Consider the following 26,211-nt stretch of genomic DNA (forward strand, 5'->3'; position numbering starts at 1 on the left):
GTGTATTTTGGCTAGACTTTGTGTTCCTGCCGTCCTCTGGAGAATTCACAAATTGCATTCTGGCTCAGATCTTGGCAGCCCTGCGGCGGACGTGTGGAGATGTGTGTTTAAGGCCAGTAGGGTCAAATAAATCTTGTGGCTGTACTAAGATGTGTCTTCCTCTGTGTTTTACAAGGAGCTGTTGAAGAGGTGCAGGAGCTGAGAGAGGATTTGAGAAGTAAAGATAGGCTCATTGCTCAGCTCACCAAGCATGTGGTAGTACTTATTAGCAGTGTTGTAGAACTCAAGACCACATATTGAATGTCTCGGTCTTGTCTTAGTCTCAGATCCTTTACTCGGTCTTGCATTGATCATTGAAATAAAATAAATAACAGAAATAGATGCCTATTCTTAATTATTTTAGTATTCAAAGATAAAATAAATAGTTAGTGTACATCTTCCTAAAATTGAGTTGCACCCCCTTTGCCCTCAGAACAGCCTCAAATCGTCGGGGCATGGACTCTGCAAGGTATTGAAAGCGTTCCACGGGATGCTGGCCCATGTTGACTCCAATGCTTCCCACAGTTGTGTCAAGTAGACTGACGTCCTTTGGGTGGTGGACCATTCTTGATATACATGGGAAACTGTTGAGCGTGAAAAACCCAACAGCGTTTCCGTTCTTGACACACACAAACCGGTGCGCCTTACACCTACTACCACACCCCGTTCAAGGCACTTAAATCGTTTGTCTTGCCCATTCACCCTCTGAATGCGCATACACAATCCATGTCTCAATTGTCTCCAGGCTTAAAATCCTTCTTTAATCTGTCTCCTTCCCTTCATCTACACTGATTGAAGTGGATTTAGCAAGTGACATCAATAAGGGATCATCTTTCACTTGGATTCACCTGGTCAGTCACTCATTTGCACAAGGCTACTACTAGGCTACTTTTGCCTTCTTGAAATGCAGTACTTCAACCACTATAAACTGTGTGTGCACGTGGTCTAAAGGGCGGGATCAGCACATTCTCACGTCAAGTTCAGTTTTTATAAATGCAACTTTTGCGTGAAAACTGGCACATGCATATTTTGTACACTACCGTTCGGAGCATTAAGAAATGTCCTTGTTTTTGAAAGAAGAGGGGGGGGGAGCTTTCTACTTTACTCGAAACATCACCGTCCTTTACTTTTGTTGAAACATTTCCTCAAACCTTCTCACGCTCTTCGGAATTTCCTTGCTCCCCTCGTAGGGGAGGCCGGGGAAATGTTTTAAATTTGGTATTTTTATCTATTTACAGACCGTGGTCTGTGATCATTGAAGAGTGGCTCTCTATTTACCCTCAGAATACATTTCTGAATGGCTGAAGAATCCATAAGTTTTTCTGAAATATTGACAAAGAATTACTCTACACTTGGAGCTTTAATATATGGTGCTGATCTGAACAAATTATAATCATGGTCTTGAATTGGACTCGCATTGCTCTGGCCTCGGTCTTGCCTCGGACTCGCTTTAGGTGGTCTCCAACACAACCCTGCTTAATAGTGTGCAAAAGTTGACTTCTATTAAGTTGACACTGTAGCGCAAACTCCCTTTAAGTGCAGTGCACTTCACCAGATCCGACTTCCGACCTTTCTCATGCCAAGTCACTCTTCAAGCTAGTCATTACCACTGTGGCCCATGCACAGTAAGTGCTGTCAACCCCATGATTTTACCTCCAAACCACAGCCACTTATGGGTCACATAGTGACATGTCACCTCCATTAGTCTATAAGCCTCTCCTCTGCCATCCACTCACTGTGGGGATCATACATTAACTATGGGCTCCAATGGGTGCCTGCTGTGTATATCTTTGGGCAGGGGTTGGGTCTGAGGGTGGTCATGCTTGTGTTAGACTTCAGAACTGCAGGACAACATCCAATGGTGGTTTGGGCCCAGTGTGGAGAGAGCTGTACTTGTGTTTCCAAGCCTGGATGTGTCTTCTAGGGCCTGAGCCACTCCAGCTACCTGCTACTGCCCAGAGGTAGAGTGGGAGGAGGGCTGTTATTGTTAGACCTGTCCTCTGTGGGCAGTGTGTTCCTAGTCTGGGTAGATCTTGTGCTATCATTGTTAGACCTGTCCTGTTCTCTCTCTCTGCTCGTCTGTCTGTCTGTTCTCTCTGTCTGTCTGTCTGTTTCTGTCTGCTGTCTGTTCTCTCGTCTGTCTGTTTCTCTCTCTGTCTGTCTGTCTGTTTGTCTGTCTGTCTGTTGTCTGTCTGCTGTTCTCTCACTCTGTTTGTCTTTCTGTTTCTCTGTGTTCTGTCTGTTTCTTTGTGTCTGTCTGTCTGTCTCTGTCGTCTGTCTGTCTGTCTGTCTGTTTCTGTCTATCTGTCTGTCTGTTTTCTGTCTGTTGTCTGTCTCTGTTTGTGTCTGTCTGTTCTCTGTCTGTCTGTCTGCTTCTCTCTGTCTGTCTGTTTCTCTGTGTGTCTGTCTGTCTGTTCTGTCTGTCTGTTTTTCTGTCTGTTTCTCTCTCTGTCTGTCTGTCTGTTTTTCTGTCTGTTTTCTGTCTGTCTGTCTGCTCTGTCTGTCTGTCTCCTCTCTGTCTGTCTGTTCTCTCTCTGTCTGTCTGTTTCTCTCTCTGTCTGTCTGTTTCTCTCTCTGTCTGTCTGTTTCTCTCTCTGTCTGTTTCTCTCTGTCTGTTTCTCTGTCTGTCTGTCTCTCTGTCTCTGTCTTTCTGTTTCTGTTTCTCTGTCTGTCTGTTTCTCTCTGTCTGTCTCTCTCTGTCTGTTTCTCTCTGTCTGTTTCTCTCTGTCTGTCTGTCTCTCTGTCTCTGTCTTTCTTTCTGTTCTCCTGTCTCTGTTCTCTCTGTCTGTTTCCTGTCTGTCTGTCTCTCTGTCTCTGTCTTTCTGTTTCTGTTCTCTGTCTCTGTCTGTCTGTTTCTCTCTGTCTGTTTCTCTGTCTGTTTCTGTCTCTGTTTGTCTGTCTGTCTGTTCTGTCTCTGTCTGTCTTTCTCTCTGTCTGTTTTCTCTGTCTGTTCTCTCTGTCTGTTTCCTCTGTCTGTCTCTGTCTGTCTGTTCTGTCGTCTGTTGTCTGTCTGTCTGTCTGTCTGCTGTCTGTTTCTCTCTGTTCTATCTGTCTGTCTGTTTCCGTCTGTCTGTCTCTGTCTGTTTCTGTCTCTGTCGTTTCTGCTCTGTTTCTTTCTGTCTGCTCTTTTCTGTCTCTTTTCTGTCTCTGTCTGTTTCTGTCTCTGTCGTTTCTGTCTCTGTCTGTCTTCTGTCTCTGCTGTTCTGTCTCTTCTGTCTCTGTCTGTCTGTTTCTGTCTCTGTCTGTCTGTTTCTCTCTGTTTGTCTGTCTGTTTCTCTCTGTCTGTCTGTTTCTCTCTGTTGTCTGTTTCCTCTGTTGTCTGTTTCTGTCTGTCTGTTTCTGTCTGTCTGTCTGTCTGTCTGTTCTGCTGTCTGTCTGTCTGTCTGTTCCTCTCTGTCTGTTTCTCTGCTGCCTGTCTGTTTCTCTGTTTCTGTCTGTCTGTTTCTCTGTCTGTCTGTCTGTTTCTCTGTCTGTCTGTCTGTTTCTCTGTCTCTGTTTGTCTGTTTCTCTTGTCTCTGTCTGTCTGTTTCTCTGTCTCTGTCTGTCTGTTTCTCTGTCTTCTGTCTGTCTGTTTGTCTGTCTGTCTGTTTCTCTCCTCTGTTTGTCGTCTGTCTGTCTGTCTGTTTCTGTCTGTTTCTCTGTCTCTCGTTCGTCTGTTTCTCTGTCTCTCTGTCTGTTTCTCTGTCTCTTCGTCTTTTCGCTGCTCTGTCTGTCTGTTTTCTCTGTCTCTGTCTGTCTGTTTCTCTGTCTCTGTCTGTCTGTTTCTCCCTGTCTCTGTCTGTCTGTTTCTCTCTTGTCTCTGTCTGTCTGTTTTCTCTGTCTCTGTCTGTCTGTTTCTCTGTCTGTTTCTGTCTGTCTGTTTCTCTCTGTCTGTCTGTCTGTTTCTGTTTCTTGTCTGTCTGTCTGTTTCTCTCTGTCTGTTTCTCTGTCTCTGTCTGTCTGTCTGTCTGTCTGTTTGTGTTTGTTTCTCTCTGTCTGTTTCTGTCTGTCTGTCTGTCTGTCTCTGTCTGTTCTGTCTGTCTCTGTTTTTTGTCTGTCTGTTCTCTCTCTGTTTCTGTCTGTCTGTTTCTGTCTGTCTGTCTGTCTGTTTCTCTGTCTCTGTCTGTCTGTTTTCTGTGTCTGTCTTCTCTCTGTCTGTCTGTCTGTCTGTCTCTGTCTGTCTGTCTGTTTCTCTCTGTCTGTCTGTCTGTTTCTCTCTGTCTTCTGTCTGTCTGTCTGTTTCTCTGTCTGTCTGTCTGTCTCTGTCTGTCTGCTTCTGTCTGTCTGTCTGTTTCTCTCTGTCTGTCTGTTCTCTGTCTGTCTGTTCTGTTTCTCTCTGTCTGTTCTGTTTCTCTCTTCTGTCTGTTCTCTCTGTCTGTCTGTTCTCTCTGTCTGTCTCTGTTTCTGTTCTTCTCTGTTTCTGTCTGTCTGTCTGTCTGTCTTCTGTTGTCTCTTGTCTGTCTGTCTGTTTTTTCTGTCTGTCGTCTTGTCTGTCTGTCTGTGTCTTCTGTCTGTTTCTGTCTGTCTGTTCTCTCTGTCTGTCTGTCTTTCTGCCTGTCTGTTTCTCTGTCTGTCTGCCTGTCTGTCTCGTCGTCTGTCTGTCTGTTCTCTGTCTGTCTGTCTGTTTCTCTGTCTGTCTGTTCTCTGTCTGTCTGTTTCTCTGTCTCTGTCTGTTCTCTCTGCTTTCTGTCTCTGTTTCTGTCTGTCTGTTTCTGTCTGTCTGTTTCGTCTGTCTGTTTCTGTCTTTCTCTCTGTTTCTCTCTGCTGTCTTTTCTCTCTGTTCTGTTTCTCTCTGTTTCTGTTTCTGTCTGTCTCTGTTTCTGTCTGTTCTGTCTGTTTCTGTCTGTCTGTCTCTGTCTGTTTCTGTCTGTCCTGTCTCTTTCTGTCTGTTTCTGGTCTGTTTCTGTCTGTTTCTGTCTGTTTCTGTCTGTCTGTTTCTGTCTGTCTGTTTCTCTCTGTCTGTTTCTCTCTGTTTCTGTCTGTCTGTTTCTGTCTGTCTGTTTCTGTCTGTCTGTCTCTGTCTGTCTGTCTGTTTCTGTCTGTTTCTGTTTGTCTGTGTCTGTCTTTCTCGTCTGTTTCTCTCTGTCTGTCTGTTCTCTCTCTGTCTGTCTGTCTCTGTCTCTGTCTGTCTCTGTCTGTCTGTCTCGTCTGTTCTGTCTGGTTGTCTCTGTCTCGTCTGTCTGTCTTCTCTGTCTCTGTCTGTCTGTCTGTCTGTCTGTCTGTCTGTCTGTCTCCACTTTCTCGGTCTGTTTCTATCTCTCTGGGATCTTTTCCATCTCTGATCAAACTGGTTGGAACGAGAAAGTTGAGCTTCTGTAAATGTGTTATTGATTGAGGCTTACCGCTTTGCTGCTTTAATCCACTTCAACATGTTGAAATTAGACTTTTATTTATTTTAAACAATTTCACCCACAGCTTTCCTACGCCAACTTTGTGTTAATTACATGGTGCTGTTTTGACGCTGTTGACCATGTCATTTTTTAACTCTTTGGTTTAATATTGTTTTTTCTAGTATCCTGTAATTTCGTTATGTTTTGTCCCGATGAATCTATCCAATTATTTATTTATGATTCCAATTATTTACAGGACGTGGCCAGTTCAAATTCCCTGAAGTCTACCTTTCACATTACCAGATCACAGATATGCTATTGAAGTTTCATTAGCCAACTTCTCTTTTGATATCATCATCTCKTTACAACCCTAGCTACTTCAAGCAACCCCTTCCCATTCCATAGACCATGTATTGATACATGATTTAAGGCTGATATTTGTTATGACTAGAATCAACCTGGATGCATGATTCAGGTCCAGATGAGCTGTGAAGGCAGCATGGGACGATTCATTACACATATCTCTTTCTCTCTCGCCTGCTAACTTCACCTTTTGAAGTTGAACTACCATGTCGAACAACAGAGCACTGTTTTATTCCAGGGAATCATGTTCCTATTGATGTATTTTCAGCATGCCATAGCTAATATTCTTTATGACTAGAATCAGCCTGTATGCATGATTCAGGTCCAGAGGAGTTGTGGATTCATTACTATTTCTTCAACACAGGAACACACATCTCTCTCCTGCTACTATCACCTTTGAWGTTGAACTGGCGTATCGATCAACAGAACACTGTTTTATTTCAGGGTATCATTCTCCTTTTGTAGTATAGTAGTTTGGTAGTATGGTGTATGGTAGTATTATATGATAGTATAATATATAGTATGGTAGAATGCAGACATAACAGGGAGTTAGAGCCTGGACCGACCCTGAGTGATAGGACTTGATATTGTAAAGGAGAGGAATACCTTTACACTGTTTGAATGGTTCTATAATTTCTGGGACTTTTCACTGCTCTGTTAAGATCCATAATGATGGAAACGTTGCCTTTCATTGATGGGGACATTCAAACACTTGCACCTGATACTGTAGTGCAGTGGTGTCCAACTCTTTCCATGGGGAGCCGAGTGTCTGCTGGTTTTGTTACTTCCTTTCAACGAAGACCTAGACAACCAGATGAGGGGAGTTCCTAACTAATCTAGGGCCCCAAAAAAGCGGGAAAATACGGACGGAATCACAGAATCCAGACATTAAAACGGAATTAAACAATATAAAGAAAAATCTAATTAAAGTTTATTTGTCACGTGCACCGAATACAACAGGTGTAGAGTAGACCTTACAGTGAAATGCTTACTTACAGGCTCTAACCAATAGTGCAAAAAAGGTATTAGGTGAACAATAGGTAAGTAAAGAAATAAAACAACAGTAAAAAGACTGTAAAAAAAGACTGTAAAAATAACAGTAGAGAGGCTATATACAGTAGCAAGGCTATAAAAATAGCAAGGCTACATACAGACACCAGTTAGTCAGGCTGATTGAGGTAGTATGCACATGTAGATATGGTTAAAGTGACTATGCATATATGATGAACAGAGAGTAACAGTAGCGTAAAGAGGGGTTGGCAGGTGGTGGGTGGCGGGACACAATGCAGATAGCCCGGTTAGCCAATGTGCGGGAGCACTGGTTGGTCTGGCCAATTGAGGTAGTATGTACATATGTACATGAATGTATAGTTAAAGTGACTATGCATGTATGATAAACAGAGAGTAGCAGCAGCGTAAATGAGGGGTTGGGTGGCACACAATGTAAATAGTCCGGGTAGCCATTTGATTACCTGTTCAGGAATCTTATGGCTTGGGAGTAAAAACTGTTGAGAAGCCTTTTTGTCCTAGACTTGGCACTCCGGTACCGCTTGCCATGCGGTAGTAGAGAGAACAGTCTATGACTGGGGTGGCTGGAAATAAACAAAATATATTGAACTTAGTAGGAAATCAAGAATTTTTAGTTTTTTATTTCACCTTTTATTTAACCAGGTAGGCCAGTTGAGAACCAGTTCTCATTCACAACTGCGACCTGGCTAGGATAAAGCAAAGCAGTGCAACAAAAACAACAACACAGACAAACGTGCAATCAATAACACAATAGAAAAATCTGTATACAATGTGTGCAAATGAAGTAAGGAGGTAAGGCAATAAATAGGCCATAGTGGYGAAGTAATTACATTTTAGCAATTAACACTGGAGTGATAGATGAGGATGTGCAAGTAGAAATACTGGTGTGCAAATCAGCAGAAAAACAAATATRGGATGAGGTAGGTAGTTGGTTGGATGGGCTATTTACAGCTGCAGCGATCGGTAAGCTGCTCTGACAGCTGATGCTTAAAGTTAGTGAGGGAGATAGATATAAGTCTCCAACTTCAGTGATTTTTGCAATTAATTTCAGTCATTGGCAGCAGAGAACTAGAAGGAAAGGCGGCAAAATGAGGTGTTGGCTTTGGGGAGGACCAGTGAAATATACCTGCTGGAGCGCGTGCTATGTGTGGGTGTTGCTTTGGTGACCAGTGAGCTGAGATAAGGCGGAGCTTTACCTAGCGAAGACTTATAGATGGCCTGGAGCCAGTGGGTTTGGCGACGAATATGTAGTGAGGGCCAGCCAACGAGAGCATACAGGTCGCAGTGGTGGGTAGTATATGGGGCTTTGGTGACAAAACGGATGGCACTCTGATAGACTGCATCCATTTGCTGAGTGAGTGTTGGAGGCTATTTTGTAAATGACATCGCGAAGTCAAGGATCGGTAAGATTGTCAGTTTTACGAGGGTATGTTTGGAGCATGAGTGAAGGAGGCTTTTTTTGCAAATAGGAAGCCAATTCTAGATTTATTTTGGATTGGAGATGCTTAATATGAGTCTGGAAGGAGAGTTACTGTCTAGCCAGACACCTAGGTATTTATAGTTGTCCACATATTCTAAGTCAGAACCGTCCAGAGTAGTGGTGCTAGTCGGGCAGGTGGGTGCGGGCAGGATCGGTTGAAGAGCACGCATTTCGCTTTACTAGCATTTAGAGCAGTTGGAGGCCAAGGAAGGAGTGTTGTATGGCATTGAAACTTGTTTGGAGGTTTGTTATCACAGTGTCAAAGAAGGGCCAGATGTATACAGAAAGGTGTCGTCTGCGTAGAGGTGGATCAGAGAATCACAGCAGCAAGTGTGACATCATTGATATATACAGAGAAAAGAGTCGTGTTGGACAAAATCTACTGAGTCGATGATGGCTCCGAAAGCCTTTTGGAGTGGGTCTGTGGACTTTTCCATGTGAATATTAAAGTCACCAAAAATGTGAATATTATCTGCCATGACTACAAGGTCCAATAGGAATTCAGGGAACTCAGTATATGGCCAGGAGGCCTGTAAACAAAGCTATAAAAAGTGATTGAATAGGCTGCATAGATTTCATGACTAGAAGCTCAAAAACGAAAAAAAATTGTCAATTGAATTTGCTATCATAAATGTTAGCAACACCTCCGCCTTTGCGGGATGCGCGGGGATATGGTCACTAGTGTAACCAGGAGGAAAGGCCTCATTTAACACAGTACATTCATCAGGCTTAAGCCATGTTTGTCATGCCAATCACATCAGATTAATGACTAGTGTTAGTTCATGTGACTTAAACTGCCCTTGGAAGTGAGGGATCTAACATTATGTAGCCCTATTTTGAGATGTGAGGTATCACAATCTCTTTCAATAATGACAGGAATGGAGGAGGTCTTTATTCCARTGAGATTGCTAAGGCGAACTCCGCCATGTTTAGTTTTGCCCAACCTAGRTCGAGGCACAGACACGGTCTCAATGGGGATAGCTGAGCTGACTACACTGACTRTGCTAGTGGCAGACTCCACTAAGCTGGCAGGCTGGCTAACAGCCTGCTGCCTGGCCTGCACCCTATCTCATTGTGGAGCTAGGGGAGTTAGAGCCCTGTCTATGTTCGTATATAAGATGAGAGCACCCCTCCAGCTAGGATGGAGTMCGTCACTCCTCAACAGGCCAGGCTTGGTCCTGTTTGTGGGTGAGTCCCAGAAAGAGGGCCAATTATCTACAAATTCTATCTTTTGGGAGGGGCAGAAAACTGTTTCCAACCAGCGATTGAGTTGTGAGACTCTGCTGTAGAGCTCATCACTCCCCCTAACTGGGAGGGGGCTAGAGACAATTACTCGATGCTGACACATCTTTCTAGCTGATTTACACGCTGAAGCTAAGTTGTGCTTGGTGACCTCTGACTGTTTCATCCTAACATCGTTGGTGCCGACGTGGATAACAATATCCCTATACTCTCTACACTCGCCAGATTTAGCTTTAGCCAGCACCATCTTCAGATTATCCTTAACGTCGGTAGCCCTGCCCCCTGGTAAACAGTGTATGATCGCTGGATGATTCGTTTTAAGTCTAATCCTGCGGGTAATGGAGTCGTCAATGACTAGGGTTTTCAATTTGTCAGAGCTAATGGTGGGAGGCTTCGGCGTCTCAGACCCCGTAACGGGAGGAGTAGAGACCAGAGAAGGCTCGGCCTCTGACTCCGACTTGCTGCTTAATGGGGAAAACCGGTTGAAAGTTTCTGTCGGCTGAATGAGCGACACCGGTTGAGCATTCCTACAGCATTTCCTTCCAGAAGCCATGAGAAAGTTGTCCGGCTGCGGGGACTGTGCGAGGGGATTTATACTACTATCTGTACTTACTGGTGGCACAGACACTGTTTCATCCTTTCCTATACTTAAATGACCCTTGCCTAACGATTGCGTCTGAAGCTGGGCTTGCAGCACAGCTATCCTTGCCGTAAGGCGATCGTTCTCCTGTATATTTTGAGTACAGCGACTGCAATTAGAAGGCATCATGTTAATGTTACTACTTAGCTTCGGCTGGTGGAGGTCCAGACGAATCACGTCTAGATAAAGCGTCCGGAGTGAAAAAGTTGAATGCAAAAAATTTGAGCTAGGAAAAACCAAAAATATGAACAGTAATTAAAAAGTAAAAACCGTAAAGTTGGCAGGTAGCAAAGTAAGGTTAGCAATAAAACGCACAGCAACACGTAAACAAGTCTACAAGTTGTGACTGTAAATGACGTCCGGTACAGAGAGCTGATCAGGATCAACATGTTAAATGTGCAACCAGAGGGRAAAAAATTCTGTATCACCTGTACTCAACACAGAGGCGCGTACAAAGCTCTCCCTCACCCTTCATTTGGTAAATCCGACCACAACTCTATCCGCCTGATTCCTGCTTACAAGCAAAAATTAAAGAAGGAAGCACCAGTGACTCAGTCTGTAAAAAAAGTGGTCAGATGAAGTAGATGCTAAACTACAGGACTGTTTTGCTATCACAGACTGAAACATGTTCCGGGATTCTTCCGATGGCATTGATGAGTACACCAGATCAGTCACTGGCTTCATCAATAAGTGCATCGAGGACGTCATCCCCACAGTGACTGTACGTACATACCCCAACCAGAAGCCATGGATTACAGGCAACACTCGCACTGAGCTAAAGGGTAGAGCTGCCGCTTTCAAGGTGCGGGACTCTAACCCGGAAGCTTACATGAAATCCTGCTATGCCCTGCGACGAACCGTCAAACAGGCAAAGCGTCAATACAGGGCCAAGATTGAATCATACTACACCGGCTCCGACACTCGTCTTATATGGCAGGGCTTGCAAACTATTACAGACTACAATGGGAAGCACAACTGCTAGCTGCCCAGTGACACGAGCCTACCAGACGAGCTAAATCACTTCTATGCTTGCTTCAARGCAAGCAACACTGAGGTATGCATGAGAGTATCGGGTGGTTCCGGAYGATTGTGTGATCGCGCTCTCCGTAGCCGACGTGAATAAGACCTTTAAATAGGTCAACATACACAAGGCTGTGGGGACAGACTGATTATCAGGACGTGTGCATACMGCCCAAACAGATCCAMAGATGATACAATCTCTATTGCACTCCACACTGTCCTTTACCACMTGGACAAAAGGAACACTTATGTGAGAATGCTATTCATTGACTACAGCTCAGCGTTCAACACCATAGTGCCCTCAAAGCTCATCACTAAGCTAAGGAWCCTGGGACTAAACACCTCCCTCTGCAACTGGATCCTGGACTTCCTAACGGGCCGCCCCCAGGTGGTGAGGGTAGGTAGCAGCACATCTGCCGTGCTGATCCTCAACACCGGAGCCCCCAAGGGGTGCGTGCTCAGTCCCCTCCTGTACTCCCTGTTCACCCACGACTGCATGGCCAGGCACGACTCCAACACCATCATTAAGTTTGCCGACTAAATAATGGTAGGCCTGATCACCGACAACGACGAGACAGCCTATAGGGAGGAGGTCAGAGACCTGGCCAGGTGGTGCCAGAATAACAACCTATCCTAACGTAACCAAGACTTAGGAGATGATTGTGGACTACAGAAAAAGGAGGACCGAGCACGCCCCCATTCTCATCGACAGGGCTGTAGTGGAGCAGGTTGAGAGCTTCAAATTCCTTGGTGTCCACATCACCAACAAACTAGAATGGTCCAAACACACCAAGACAGTCGTGAARAGGGCACGACAAAGCCAATTCCCCCTCAGGAATCTAAAAAGATTTGGCATGGGTCCTGAARTCMTCAAAAGGTTCTACAGCTGCAATATCGAGAGCATCCTGACCGGTTGCATCACTGCCTGGTACGGCAATTGCTTGGCCTCCGACCGCAAGGCACTACAGAGGGTAGTGTGTACAGCCTAGTACATCACTGGGGCTAAGCTGCCTGCCATCCAGGACCTCTACACCAGGCGGTGTCAGAGGAAGGTCCTAAAAATTGTCAAAGACCCCAGACACCCCAGTCATAGACTGTTCTCTCTGCTACCGCATGGCAAGYGGTACCGGAGCGCCAAGTCTAGAACAAAAAGGCTTCTCAACAGTTTTTACTCCCAAGCCATAAGACTCCTGAACAGGTAATCAAATGGCTACCCGGACTATTTACATTGTGTGGCACCCCCCCCCAACCCCTTTTTTACGTTGCTGCTACTCTCTGTTTATCATATATGCATAGTCACTTTAACTATACATTCATGTACATATGTACATACTCCCTCAATTGGCCCGACCAACCAGTGCTCCCGCACATTGGCTAACCGGGCTATCTGCATTGTGTCTCGCCACCCACCACCCGCCAACCCCTCTTTACGCTACTGCTACTCTCTGTTCATCATATATGCATAGTCACTTTAACCATATCTACATGTACATACTACCTCAATTAGCCCGACTAACCGGTGTCTGTATGTWGCCTCGCTACTGTTATTTTTCACTGTCTTTTTACTGTTGTTTTTATTTCTTTACTTACCTATTGTTCACCCAATACCTTTTTTGCATTATTGGTTAGAGCCTGTAAGTAAGCATTTCATTGTAAGGTCTGTTGTATTCGGTGCACGTGACAAATAAACTTTGTTTGATTTGAACTTAGTATTGAACTTAGTAGGAAATCAACTAAATGTATTGGACTTATTTGGAAATCAACTAAATGTATTGAACTTAGCGGGAAATCAACTAAATGTATGTAACTTATTTGAAAATTTATTAATTTGCCCAAGTTAATCATAAGACAGGAATGCCCCTGTCGGTGTGCGGTGCTCGCCTAGGTCTAGTCTACACTTTATGTAGCCGTTAGGGATTATGCTAATGCTAACCGTCTGTTGGTAGATGGAAAGGTTTCCCAAAAATGTTCTCAATTAAATGTTTACCAAGTAGCCTATGTCTACCTGGCAGAATATCATGATTATTTGCATCCATCCACTGGCTATTTGTTTAGCAAACTCTGCAATCACATGAGCGCTATAGAAACACTACTAACCAAACAAGGGTCTCTGGCTGGTGCACAGTTGAATTAAAGGGTAACTACACCCAAAATTCTAAATGTCTTAGATTTTTCCCAGACCTCAAAAGTGGTCTCCTGATGTGGTTTAAGCATTGTTGTAGACTCAGAACATCCAATTAGGTTGTTTTTCTATTTAAAAAACTGTGATTTTTAGAGCAACCCCCCCCCCCCCCCCCCAAATGGGGAAAAAGGAAACCGGGAAAAACAAAACAGAGAGAACAGAATTTGGGGGAAAAACTGAACGGAATCAGGCAAAAAATAAAACAAATTTGATGTGGCCCTACTAATCAGTGACCTTATTTGATCAATCAAGTACAAGGGAGAAATGAGAACCTGCAGACACTTGGCCCTCCATGGAATGATGTTTACACCTGTGCTATAATGTCTTTGATGTGCGTACTCTTACCTTTGAATGGGTTTGCTATTGTGAAAGCGTATTGCTGTTTTAGATGACAGTGTTGTTCTATGGTGCTCTCAGTCCTCCCACTGGCTTTAAAGGGATAATCCACCACATACCACCAATTCCAATGACAGTGTTAATCTGTTGCAGCTCAAGTCTACAAAACTCACAATGCAATGCTCTCTCTGGCCAGGCTAGCTGGCTAGCTAGCTACACACAATAATACCAAAGCCAATATCAGCATGTGAAGTAGATAGCTAGCTAGCTGTAAAATCATGTAAACAAACTGCACTATCAATTTAGGAGTCTTGTCTCACCAAGTTCAATTTGCAGTTCTAATGGCCCCTTTCCCACCGACACAGAGCGCATTGCGAGATGGTGCTTGAAGCAGAAACTGAGTTGAATAATTTGGTACACTCTTTAGATTGAGCACATCTAAGTGAAATATATACTTTGTCATGACGATATAAACGGATGTTTTGCCGATCTGGAATGCAGGTAATTGTTTTAAAATCATTATGAAATGTGATAGTGTGTCATCKCCAGTGACGAGAACCATGTAGCTATGACCCGTTCCTACACGATTTCCGGATTTCACAGATAGACCACTTCGAAGTTAAATCATGGGGAAATGTTTTATTTTACCCACTGTTAGAACAGAGGCTTTCATCAAATTGACATTAATGTCATGATTTTTATTTCTGGGGATGGATTATCCCTTTAAGCATCAGTCACTACTTTTTCTGTAATCTATATGTCATTGATTGTCTCTTTAGGCCCCTAAAGCTGGTCATACATTACACCATTTTAAACAGCGATTTTGCCTGATTTGGGATCCACAGCAAATTTCTGGGATCACAGGCGTCACAGGCTTCGACCAAGACCTCTTAGGTTGCGTAATGTGAATGTGAGCGGGTGAAAGACGTGCGATTATGGGTCTTTCACTCTTCTGGTCCACATCTTAGGTCCCGATGCTTTTTCTGACATGCCAGACATTTTGGGTTGCATCTTGTGTAGTGAGGGGGGTGCTACGATTGGACTTGCAACTTCTGCAACTTGTTGCCCGGCTACAGAGTAGGAGGTGGGCCACGAMACATCTGGAAATATCAGGACAGGGAGGGGTCTAGTAATGTGAGCACACTCCTGTAATCTGAGCAGACCGGTCGCAGACTTCAGGATGACAACATTATGCAGACAGTTCACATAATGTGAGTGCTTCAACCATGAAAAAGATTTTTGTCGTCGACTAATGTATGCCTAGCTTCAGAGGCCTATAAGTGTTTGCACAGGTAATTGTATACATGTGTAATCAGAACCATGAGAGTGAAGTAGGGGATGGAAAGGTTGTGTGTGTTTACAAAGAGCCCTGGAGTTTTGAAGGAGGCATGAAAGAGTACAAACACAAAGCTGGTCTTTGTCGTTCGGTCTGTCTGTCTGTCTGTCTGCCTGGTCCTGGTAATGGAACAAGAGAGAGTCCTAAGAGGGAGAACACTGTTACCGTACGGTACATGATTATTTAGAGTGGCTGTGGATTCTCTTCTCTCGTATGTGTGTGTGTGTGTGTCATACTGAGGCCACATCCAAAGGCCAACCACCCTTCCTTTCTCCTCCTCTGAGATTGTGAGATGAAGGGCCTGGGCCTTGCAGAGTTTCATTTGTCTTCTGGACTGTGGGTGTTTTCTTTGGGAAATAAGAGGGCTGTTTTTGTGGGCTTTTTCGAGTCGGGCCAGTGGCCATTGCAGAAGCACTCACACTGTTCTTCATTGGCCTACATAGAGGGTTATAGAGAGGGTCAGTRTGACCATACACACTGAAACCGATAGAGTAATTGCTTATTRCAGTTTATGGACTTGTTATGCTTCTACTGTTAATGTTACGAAGGTTATGTCCTGTCACATTCATTTTTATGATACAGATGTAGGATCTTAATTTGATCACCCTGTTGCAGGAGAACTTTCCTGCAACGCAGGAAATGTAAAACGTGTAGTGTATTTCAGATTTAAAACATTTCCACTTTCCAATTTCAGACTTGATTTTCTTTTACTGTATGAGAAACCAATGAACCCCCTAAAAAAAGATTTTATATAAATATTATAATCCACATAATTTGCATTTCCTGTTGCTGCAGGATTATTTTCCTGCTGTAGCAAACTGGCTCAAATTAAGATCCTACATCTGTATTTTATATGACCTTGGGTTTTATATAATGCCTCATCTTTAATTTAAGTTTGTCCCTGATTGGGTGTTTGTTTGTTGTCATCATGTCCCCAACACCCTGGTCATTAAATAAGTACTCAAACAGAAAATTAAGATTTATGAATCTTAATCTGAGTAAACAATTATTTACAYGCATGCCACGAACTCAAAACACACCCTGCACCTGCAACTCTTCTTGGCAATGCAAATAATTTTGCAACTAACCAGAACATTTGTGAACTGAATATTGTATTGGTGTCTGTATAAAGTTTCCACTGAATAACTCTCTTGAATAGGCTGTCCCTGGCTTTTCAACTATTTGGAACTAACCAAAACATGATTGATTGTTGGTGTCTATGTAAAGTTTCAACTGAATGACGTGTGTCTCTCTTGAAAAGGCTGTTCCTGTCGAGCCCACGAGATGCCACTGCCAGCAGCACAGGGACGTGGAAAGAGTGACGGTGACCTACCATGACAAGGCCACACAGACTCCACCGTGGAGGGGACATGCTGTGAGTGCTGCTTCCTGTGTGTGTGTGTATATATATATATGAGAGAGCGAGAGAGAGAGAGACCCCACTGTCATGTCCTGATCACATTCACTGTTGKCCACTCGATTTCAAATCACATTTTATTGAGTGGACCTTACTGTGAAATGCTTACTTACAAGCCCTTAACCAACAATGCAGTTCAAGAAATAGAGTTAAGAAAATATTTACTAAAATAAAATAAGTACCACAATAAAATGACTTAACAATAACAAGGCTATATACAGGGGGTACCGGTACCGAGTCAATGTGCAAGGGTACAGGTTAGTCGAGGTAAAGTGACTGCATAGACTTTTTTCTTCATACTGTTTTTATTTGGATTTTCACCATGCAAGTGTAACCTATTCCAATTCATCTTCTYTGTAGGAGGCTGTGAAACATTTATAGCTCTTATAAAGCTCTATAACCTTTTATACTGTAGCTGCTAAAGGAYACCTAATAGAGTGACTTAGCTAGGTAGGTGTCCTTTTGTCACTATGCACAAACTCAGTGACTTCCAGTGCTCTCTTCAAGCCTCTTGCCTCTGCCACATGATGGACAGGCGGCATGTTCCACCTGTGAGGCAGTCGGGAGGCCGGTTGGAGCAGAACAGATACCTCCTGGCACTATACTGTGGTGCCGTCGGTCTGTGTTCTCTGATGAAACAGGGCCCCCTGGGCAGCCTGGAAAATCCCAGGACTATCACTAATGACAGTGTGTACATCTCCTGGCCCAGATAAACCAGGGGCGCCCAGAGCAAAGCAGCACCGAGGCTAAAATCCTCCACCGGCAATAACATGGAAATTGCCTTGGCACGCCGCTAGCCGCCACCCCAGTGATGGACATGCTTGTTGGGATAGGGAGCGGCACAAGCCTGATTAGATTTGAAAAAGAAGGCTCTGCTTGAAATATGTCCTGCAATAACGCAGCGCAGGGGTCTAATTTTTACGCCTGGCCGAAGGACACCAGCATACCGACGAGAGGCGCCACCCCCACCACCACAAAGCGGGCAGCAGGGAGAGGCGGTGCTCAATCATGGATGCCACACTTTTGGTCACCTTTTTGTCCCGTCATGATTTATTCACCCTCCTGCGTTGCAGCTTTAGAGTAAAGTGTGGAGGGGAAACAGTAGGGAAATTGGTTCGGTTCAGATTTACAGCTTCGGTTTCTACCTAACCTGAACAAGGCAATGGACATGTTGTTCCTGGTCGTGTGCAGGGAGGGGTCTGTGTGGTGGGGGTTGATGGAGGGGTCTGGTGCTGGGAGTAGGGCAGGACACATGCGTTTCCGGAGTGCAGGAAGAGATAAGAGTACCTGCGAGGCTGCCGTCGAGTTCRCCAAGCCCAAGGCACACACCTTGCACCCCTTTGCTCTAATTGAATTTGAATTGAATTCGCCGGCGTTCAGACGCACAGATAGGTCAGGTCTTTCCCGTCCTCCTTCATTTTTCCACCCTGACCTTCTCATTTGTAAGTAACCGCTGCAGTTTCGTTTGAAGGGGAAGTGTGGCATGTGATAGTGCTATACATTTTTTCATGTCTCTTTTTCATGTTTCTGTCTCAAGATAAGGAAAGAAAGCGTAGCGTCAACTCAAAAAGAACCAAGCAAGCAAATCGACAGAGGCATGATGACAGTRACTTGAGAGTACAGTGGTTCCTCAATTAAACGTTTTGMGCTCATGCCGCGACCGTTTGTGGTACATGGTGGCAGATGGTGGTAMATTGCGTSATGCTGTCATTGAACCACACTATCACAAGAGGGAGTTRGAACGCTGATCTATCGGTACTCTAAACTCTGGCACAAATGTACTATCTTTTCGTAAATTAATGGAGGTGTRAATGTTTCAGTACGATAGTCTCTCTTTGGCACTAGAGTCCTGCATCAGGCAAAAAAAAGAATAGCTGGCGGGTGGTCCCAGAGTTGAGAGAGAACTTGGGTAAATACTTGGGTAATTACAATGGGTAAATACAATGGCGCAATTACACTTGTATCTCTGGGATTCAACACACATTCTGTCTTTTTTAGGGACAAAAAGGGCTCAACTCCAATGATGGAAAAACAAACTGTCTTCCCTCTGTGAAACGGTCTTCCTCGTCTCTCCCTGCGCGACAGGCTTGACGGACCGTTGGAAACAGCCACGAAGAAGACAGAGCTTAATGCATATCAAGCTGGATGTGTTTGTGTCGACAACAGCATTCAGAAACTCAAGAGAAACATTTTCCACAGTCACAGCTATGCCTGTGTTTACCGGTTTTTAGAGCAAAAATGCCAAACCCTAGCAGATTAGTCATAGTACTACTAATCAATACTGATCATTTAAATAGGCAACAATGTTTTGATGGTGAAATACTGATGGAGGGATAGGGAGAAAGAGGCAACATAGTAATGAGCTTGTGAAATGATGCTGTCTTCCAGACTGCAGAGAAACCGGCATCAACCATAATGAACACGATTGATTTGTGTTGGCAGTACACAAATAACACATCCCTGCCCCCCAAAGCAAAGCTCAACTCAACACCCAACCGATCCTCTCGCACCGAACCTCCCGCAGCTCCAATAACCATACCGGTCACTGCCATGTCAGGGAGCTATGAGTTTACAGGGGAGCCTATTCTTCTGTCATCTTCCTCCCCCATATCGAATCACTCCCTGGCAGGTGTGTCTGAGCTGGAGGATTGCGAGTGTAATTGTGTTGTACAGGGAGACATTGCAAGCACCCTGGCTGGGAATTGACTTAGAGTGGCGCCGCATAGTTGGTGTAGCAAAGGGGAAATAGGCTGGTGACTCCGGAGAGTCGGGAGTGTGGCTGTCCTGTACCAGAGCTGGGCCCCCATCTCAGCAGTGTTTTCTCAATTTGAGGCGCCGGATAAGTGTGAGGTGTGGGGACAGTCCCCCTGGACCACATGTCTGTGTGTCCTGCATTTGAGAGGATGATGCTGTAATTTACAGCATGGTCTTCACACACACACACACACACACACACACACACACACATACAAAGGCATACACATCAATCCATGATTCTATTCCATATCTGAAATCCTTAGATGCCAGGATGCCTCCAGTCCTCTTGAGATGCCATCCCCGTGTGTCTTTGTGTGTGTGAATTGAGATGCATCGCTCACTGACCATGGCTGGGTTTTATCCTCCCTGTCTCTCTCTCTGTTCTCCGGTGTGTGTGTGTGTGTGTGTGTGTGTGTGTGTCACCTCCTGTGGTGTTCGTCTTCTCTCTGGACAGGGTGTTCGGCCTGCTCCTTTCCTCTCTCGCTGGCAGCGCTCGCACCAGAGGATCCCACGGGCATGCATTCCCCACCACAGCAGACAGAGTGAGTCCTTTAATAGTGCCCCCATCCCATCCCGCCCCTTATCTCTCGCCACCCATACCCTATAGAGCCTCAACGCCATGCCCCCATGCCATCACCCTGCCACCCTGCTACAGTCCCTGGAATCTTAGCGCATCAAGCTGGCTGGCTGCACCCCCCCCACCCCAGACAATCAAGGATGTGCAAACGCTGTATTTTTCAAGCTAGTTGCCATAGTTTTCTATCCTCTTCAGCTAGCGCTCACTTTGCTGCCTGAGTTGGTCACTGTGGATTCTTTCTCTGTTGTCTACATGTCAGCATCACAAGCCACTTTTGTAGTCTTCAAGCTGGMTGACATTTTAAAGGGCTCTTCCAATACTTGACCAGTAGAGCAGACTGGAGAGCCACAACCTGCCTTAGTAGTAATCTCTCTAGCACCCACTGGTATTGTGTAGCCTTGGCGTTTCATTAAAATAACTCACGAGAACTCTCAAAGTGCTCCAGTCTCCTCACCAGAGTCTATAAAAGCAGTGAGAGCACAGTTACACCCACAATATGCTGAAAAATGGGTCAAGACCAAAAAGAATGCAGAGAGAGAAACTCTCTCCGCTAATTAATTCCGATCTTGCCCTTTGATCTCTCTCTGTGGGACTTGGTAGACGCCTGTTGCCAAGGACTATGGGGGCAGTATCCCTCATCACAGGCCAAAAATGTCCCCAGCCTTTGTTTCTCCTCATCCCTCCATCCCCTCATTCATCTCTCCATCCCAGCCCCCAATCAGCCGTTCCCTCCCAGCACGCTYGGTAGAACAGTGGGGCCTTGATCCTACACATTTCAATTAAGAGACACTCCACGCACATCTGCTAATGAGTGAAGAGGGCCCTTGGTAATTGAACTCAAGTTTTTTTGAAATGTATTTTTTAACCTATCTGCGGGTGACACTGTGAGCGCGCGCTCTATGCATGGTGTGAGTGCTTGTGTTCTGTTTTGTGTTCCAGGTGTTTGTGCTGTGAGTATGTGATTGAAATCGAGCATCTGACGCAATTATGRGAGATTTTATTTTGGGGTTTCCRAGATTAATGACCAACTGTGACAGCCTTCAATTACTGTCGCCGGCAGTTTTCTTCTTCAGTTACTTTCTCTGCTCCCTGGTTGCCCCCAAAAAAGAGCTATGACATAACTCAACCAATGAGTTTCTGGGGGGAGATGTATGAGAAATTATACTAATGAGATTAGTGAAGTCTCCATTTTAACAGAAACTCTCAGCCAAAGCATGGTCCAAATGTCCCCTTCTGAAATTCACCTGCAAAATTGTAACAAAGGACATAGAGGAACTAACAGCACAGGTAGATAGCAATAACAACTGTACTATAGAAGCACATAACAAAAATAACTGTAGGTACTTATTCAAGAACAATTAAGTGTAATTTATGACAAAAATAAAGTGAAAAATGTAAGAGAAATTTCTTGAATATTCAACGTAGAATTGAGTTTACAGAAAATCATAACAAATTACACCAAATTATATGTTATGTTTTCTTTTCAGTCCCCTCCATCTCTCTTGAATTATGTTAACTGTAAGTTATTTTTTCCTAATAATAATGTAAAATTATCAATTGTACAGAAAGACCTTTGTGAAGGCCAATTTACAGAGGAGGGACTTCTTTAGGCAATTCAATTCTTTCAGTCTGGAAAAATCCCAGGGCTTGATGGCATAATGGTAGAGGTATATCAACCTTTTTATTTATTTTTACCAGATATTGTTCATTCTGATCAGACAGGTTTTTTACATGGACAATACATTGGCGATAATATACTAACATTATTTGAAACAATAGAACAATATAAAACATCAAAGAAACCAGGTTTTCATAGCAGATTTGGAAAAGGCTTTTGATAAAGTACGACTAGAATTTATATACACACTACCGGTCAAAAGTTTTAGAACACCTACTCATTCAAAGGTTTTTCTTTATTTTTACAATTTTCTACATTGTAGAAAAAATTGTCATAGACTCCATTCATCATAGTCGTAGACTGTTCTCTCTGCTACCGTATGGCAAGCGGTACCGGAGCCCCAAGTCTAGGTCCAAAAGACTTCTCAACAGCTTCTACCCCCAAGCCATAAGACTCCTGAACATCTAATCAAATGTCTACTCAGACTATTTGCATNCCCCTCTGTTACCCTGCTACTATTCTCTGTTTATTATCTATGCATAGTCAGTTTAACTCTACCAACATGTACATATTACCTCAATTACCTCAACTAACTGGTGCCCCTGCACATTGACTCTGTACCGGTACCCCCTATATATAGCCTCGCTATTGTTATTTTACTGCTGCTCTTTCATTATTTGTCACTTATTTCTTATTTTTTTACTTATCTATATATTTTTTTACTTAACCTACAATGTCGTTTTAAGAAAAATACATGTTAAGGGCTTGTAAGTAAGCATTTCACTGTAAACTCTACACCTGTTATATTTGGCACATGTTACAAATAAGATTTGATTTGAAAATATATTTTGTATTTGAGATTCTTCAAATAGCCACCCTTTGCCTTGATGACATCTTTGCACATTCTTGACATCCCTCAACCAGCTTCAGCTGGAATGCTTTTCCAACAGTCTTGAAGTAATTCCCACATATGCTGAGCACTTGTTGGCTGCTTTTTCTTCACTCTGCGGTCTGACTCATCCCAAATCATCTCACTTTGGTTGAGGAGGTGTGTTGGGTCATTGCCCTGTTGAAAAACAAATGATAGTCCTATTAAGCCCAAACCAGATGGGATGGTGTATCGCTGCAGAATGCTGTGGTAGCCATGCTGGTTAAGTGTGCCTTGAATTCTAAATAAATCACAGACAGTGTCACCAACAAAGCACCCCCACACCATAACACCTCCTGCCTTACAGTGGGAAATACACATGCGGAGGTCATCCGTTCACCCACACCGTGTCTCACAAAGACACGTCGGTTAGAACCAAAAATCTCMAATTAGGAGTCCAGACCAAAGGASAAATTTCCACCAGTCTAATGTCCATTGCTCGTGTATCTTGGCCCAAGCAAGTCTTCTTCTTATTGGTGTCTTTTAGTAGTGGTTTCTTTACAGCAAATCAACCATGAAGGTCTGTCTCCTCTGAACAGTTGATGTTGATGTGTCTGTTACTTGAACTCCGTGAAGCATTTATTTGTGCTGCAATTTCTGAGGCTGGTAACTCGAATGAACTTATCCTCTGCATCAGAGGTAACTCTAGGTCTTCCATTCCTGTGGTGGTCCTCATGAGAGCCAGTTTCATCATAGTGTAATGATGGACTGTCGTTTCACTTTGTTTATTTGAGCTGTTCTTGCCATAATATGGACTTGGTCTTTTACCAAATAGGGCTGTCTTCTGTATACCACCCATGCCTTGTCACAACACAACTGATTGGCTCAAACACATTAAGAAGTAAAGAAATTCCACAAATTTACTTTTAAGAAAGGCACACCTGTTAATTGAAATGCATTCCAGGTGACTACCTCATGAAGCTGGTTGAAAGAATGCCAAGAATGTGCAAAGCTGTCAACAATGCAAGGGGTGGCTATTTGAAGAATCTCAAATATATTTTTTATTTGTTTATCACTTTTTCATTACTACATGATTCCATATGTGTTATTTAATAGTATTGATGTCTTCACTATTATTCTACAATGTAGAAAATAATAAAAATAAAGAAAAACCCTTGAATGAGTAGGTGTTCTAAATCTTATGACCGGTAGTGTAAATGCCTGGACTACTTGAATTTTGCTTAATATCTTATACAATGGGTTAAAGTTATGTATAGCAACCACAGGTGTTAAATAGTTAACAAAGGTTACATTCTCAGAAAATATTTAACTGTCAAGAAGAGTAAAACAAGGCTGTCCGCTGTCTCCATATCTATTTGTTATGGCCATCGAAAAGCTAGCTATTAAAATCAGATCCAAGAAGAACAAGGTGTTGGAAATACAGGGCTTAAAATCTCTTAAGGATCCACCCCTTTTTTCCTAAATTTCGCCTAAAATGACATACCCAAATCTAACTCCCTGTAGCCCAGGACCTGAAGCAAGGAAATGCATATTCTTGATACCATTTGAAAGGAAACACTTTGAAGTTTGAGGAAATGTGAAATTAATGTAGGAGAATATAACACATTGAATCTGGTGAAAGATAATACAAAGAAAAAACCTGCCTTTATTCTTCAATAACACAAACCCCAGAGCAAATCAGGGGGAGAAAAATAGGTTTATTCAAAGAGGACAAATCATAGATGTTATACTGGGAGGTAGATGTTCAGTCTCCCCTGTCCTCAGCTTTTCTCCACCGAACAAAGAAACAAGATGTCATTTATAACCCCCCACCCTAAACTGGGTTTGACTGGGCAAATGGCCAAATGACACATACCCTGCTCCAGACTCCATGTACAGACCAATGAAAACGTGGCACACGTAGAGAGTCCAGGACTCACGTCCCACAGATTCTAAACAGATATTGAACTGAAAACCAACTCYTATTGATCGTTAATTCTAGTACTCTCATCCTCTAAGTTGTGTATTTATCTTCAAAATATTTTTATGGTATCATCATCTTTGAACTGCAAGAGAAAGGCCATCCTCTGCCTTCTAGGCAGAGGAACTCTGCCTAGAAGGCCAGCATCCCGGAGTCGCCTCTTCACTATTGACGTTGAGATTGGTGTTTTGCGGGTACTATTTAATGAAGCTGCCAGTTGAGGACTTGTGAGGCGTCTGCGTCTCAAACTAGACACTAATGTACTTGTCCTCTTGCTCAGTTGTGCACCGGGGCCTACCACTCCTCTTTCTATTCTGGATAGAGCAAGTTTGCTCTGTTCTGTGAAGGGAGTAGTACACAGCGTTGTACGAGCTCTTCAGTTTCTTGGCAATTTCTCGCATGGAATAGCCTTCATTGCTCAGAACAAGAATAGACTGACGAGTTTCAGAAGAAAGGTCTTCGTGTCTGGCCATTTTGAGCCTGTAATCGAACCCACAAATGTTGATGCTCCAGATACTCAACTAGTCTAAAGAAGGCCAGTCTTATTGCAGTACAACAGTTTTCAGCTGTGCTAACATAATTGCAAAAGGGTTTTCTAATGATCAATTAGCCTTTTAAAATGATAAACTTGGATTAGCTGGTAATGGGCCTCTGTACGCATATACATCATAAAAAATCTTCCGTTTCCAGCTACAATAGTCATTTACAACATGAACAATATCTACACTGTATTTCTGATCAATTTGATGTTATTTTAATGGACAAAAAAGTGCTTTTCTTTCAAAAACAAGGACATTTCTAAGTGACCCCAAACTTTTGAACAGTGTATATATTGGTATTGTCCCCCATGTAGCTTGTTTCTGGTCACAAGTTCATGAATGGCTGAAAAATCACAACATGCCCTCAAAATTAACCATACGAATAGCAGTGTTGGGCGATTTGGGAAGCCATAGTCAATACACAAATTCAAATATTAATCTTTATCTTACAATCTGTAGATACATTGCGATTAGAATGGTTCAGAATTAATGTAAGACATCACAACACAGTTGAAAAATATATGACCCATGGAAATGAAGACGGTGGATTGGGCAGAGCGTAGCTATAGAGGTGGCATTAAAAAGCTCATGATCTGTAATAGTTATTACTGAAAACACTATAATGTCTACCGGAGATTTCTGAATACTATTTATCTAAAATGTCATGTTTATATCMAAAAAACTGTGTATGAAAGTACCAGTTATGTAAAATATATATGTAACAAAAAAGCAGTAAAAACTAAAATGTGAAACAAAGTTACTTTTGTCCTCCGAAGAGGGATAATAAAGAGGGATAGATGGGCCAATAAAGAAACCAAAAACACCTGCTAAATCATGATTTGTCCAAATGATCAAAGTTCCTCGTTAGTCTTCGTATTCCACAGTCTGTTGAGACTATCCGATGCCGTCCTATGTTACCTGCTTCTGTACACAAGAGATTAGTGCATCATCCATTAAACAGTACAGAACGTCTATTTCTGAACAGTACCAAACATGCCTGAGTGCGTATGTTTGATCTAAGATATAAAGTTTGAATGTTGAAACCGCTTACCCACACGACACCATGCACGTAGTCTCCGATTGTGAGGCCGGTTGAGACGTACTGCCAAATTCTCTAAAACAACCTTGGAGGCGGCTTATGGTAAAGAAATGAACATTCAATGCTCTGGCATACAGATGTACCGAATATTCTTGTGTGTATGGTACACATGTACTGATGCCTGTGCGTGTATTAGGGTTGGGCCAATATATTATTAAATAAATGGAATATTGTGATATTTGACATTGTTGATATCGTGAAGTGCAAGACAATATATAATGACTATACTCTATATGAATTTTACAAATCAAAACTGTATCAATATGTTGAAAATGAAGTCTAAATAGATTTAATGAGAATGCAACCATAATATCATAATTAAGGACAAAAATGGCACAGCCTTGAATTTTGTAGTCATTAACGGCAGAGCTTTTATATC

At 43.2% G+C, this 26,211-nt stretch overlaps 1 protein-coding gene across 3 annotated transcripts in view; it reads left to right on the top strand.

The window, feature by feature from the left end:
- The window catches only part of ccser2b (coiled-coil serine-rich protein 2b), a 133,519-nt gene that overhangs the window by 95,643 nt on the left and 11,665 nt on the right, over positions 1–26,211 (top strand). For 2 of the 3 annotated variants that reach the window (XM_070448265.1, XM_070448266.1), the window contains exons 9-10: positions 16,238–16,351; positions 19,605–19,692. In XM_070448265.1, the coding sequence (XP_070304366.1) occupies positions 16,238–16,351; positions 19,605–19,692 (202 nt within the window). The remainder of the gene's footprint in view (positions 1–16,237; positions 16,352–19,604; positions 19,693–26,211) is intronic. The other variant, XM_070448264.1, reaches the window with a different exon arrangement.

This window comes from Salvelinus sp. IW2-2015, linkage group LG18 (assembly GCF_002910315.2).
Source record: "Salvelinus sp. IW2-2015 linkage group LG18, ASM291031v2, whole genome shotgun sequence".
Taxonomy (NCBI): domain Eukaryota; kingdom Metazoa; phylum Chordata; class Actinopteri; order Salmoniformes; family Salmonidae; genus Salvelinus; species Salvelinus sp. IW2-2015.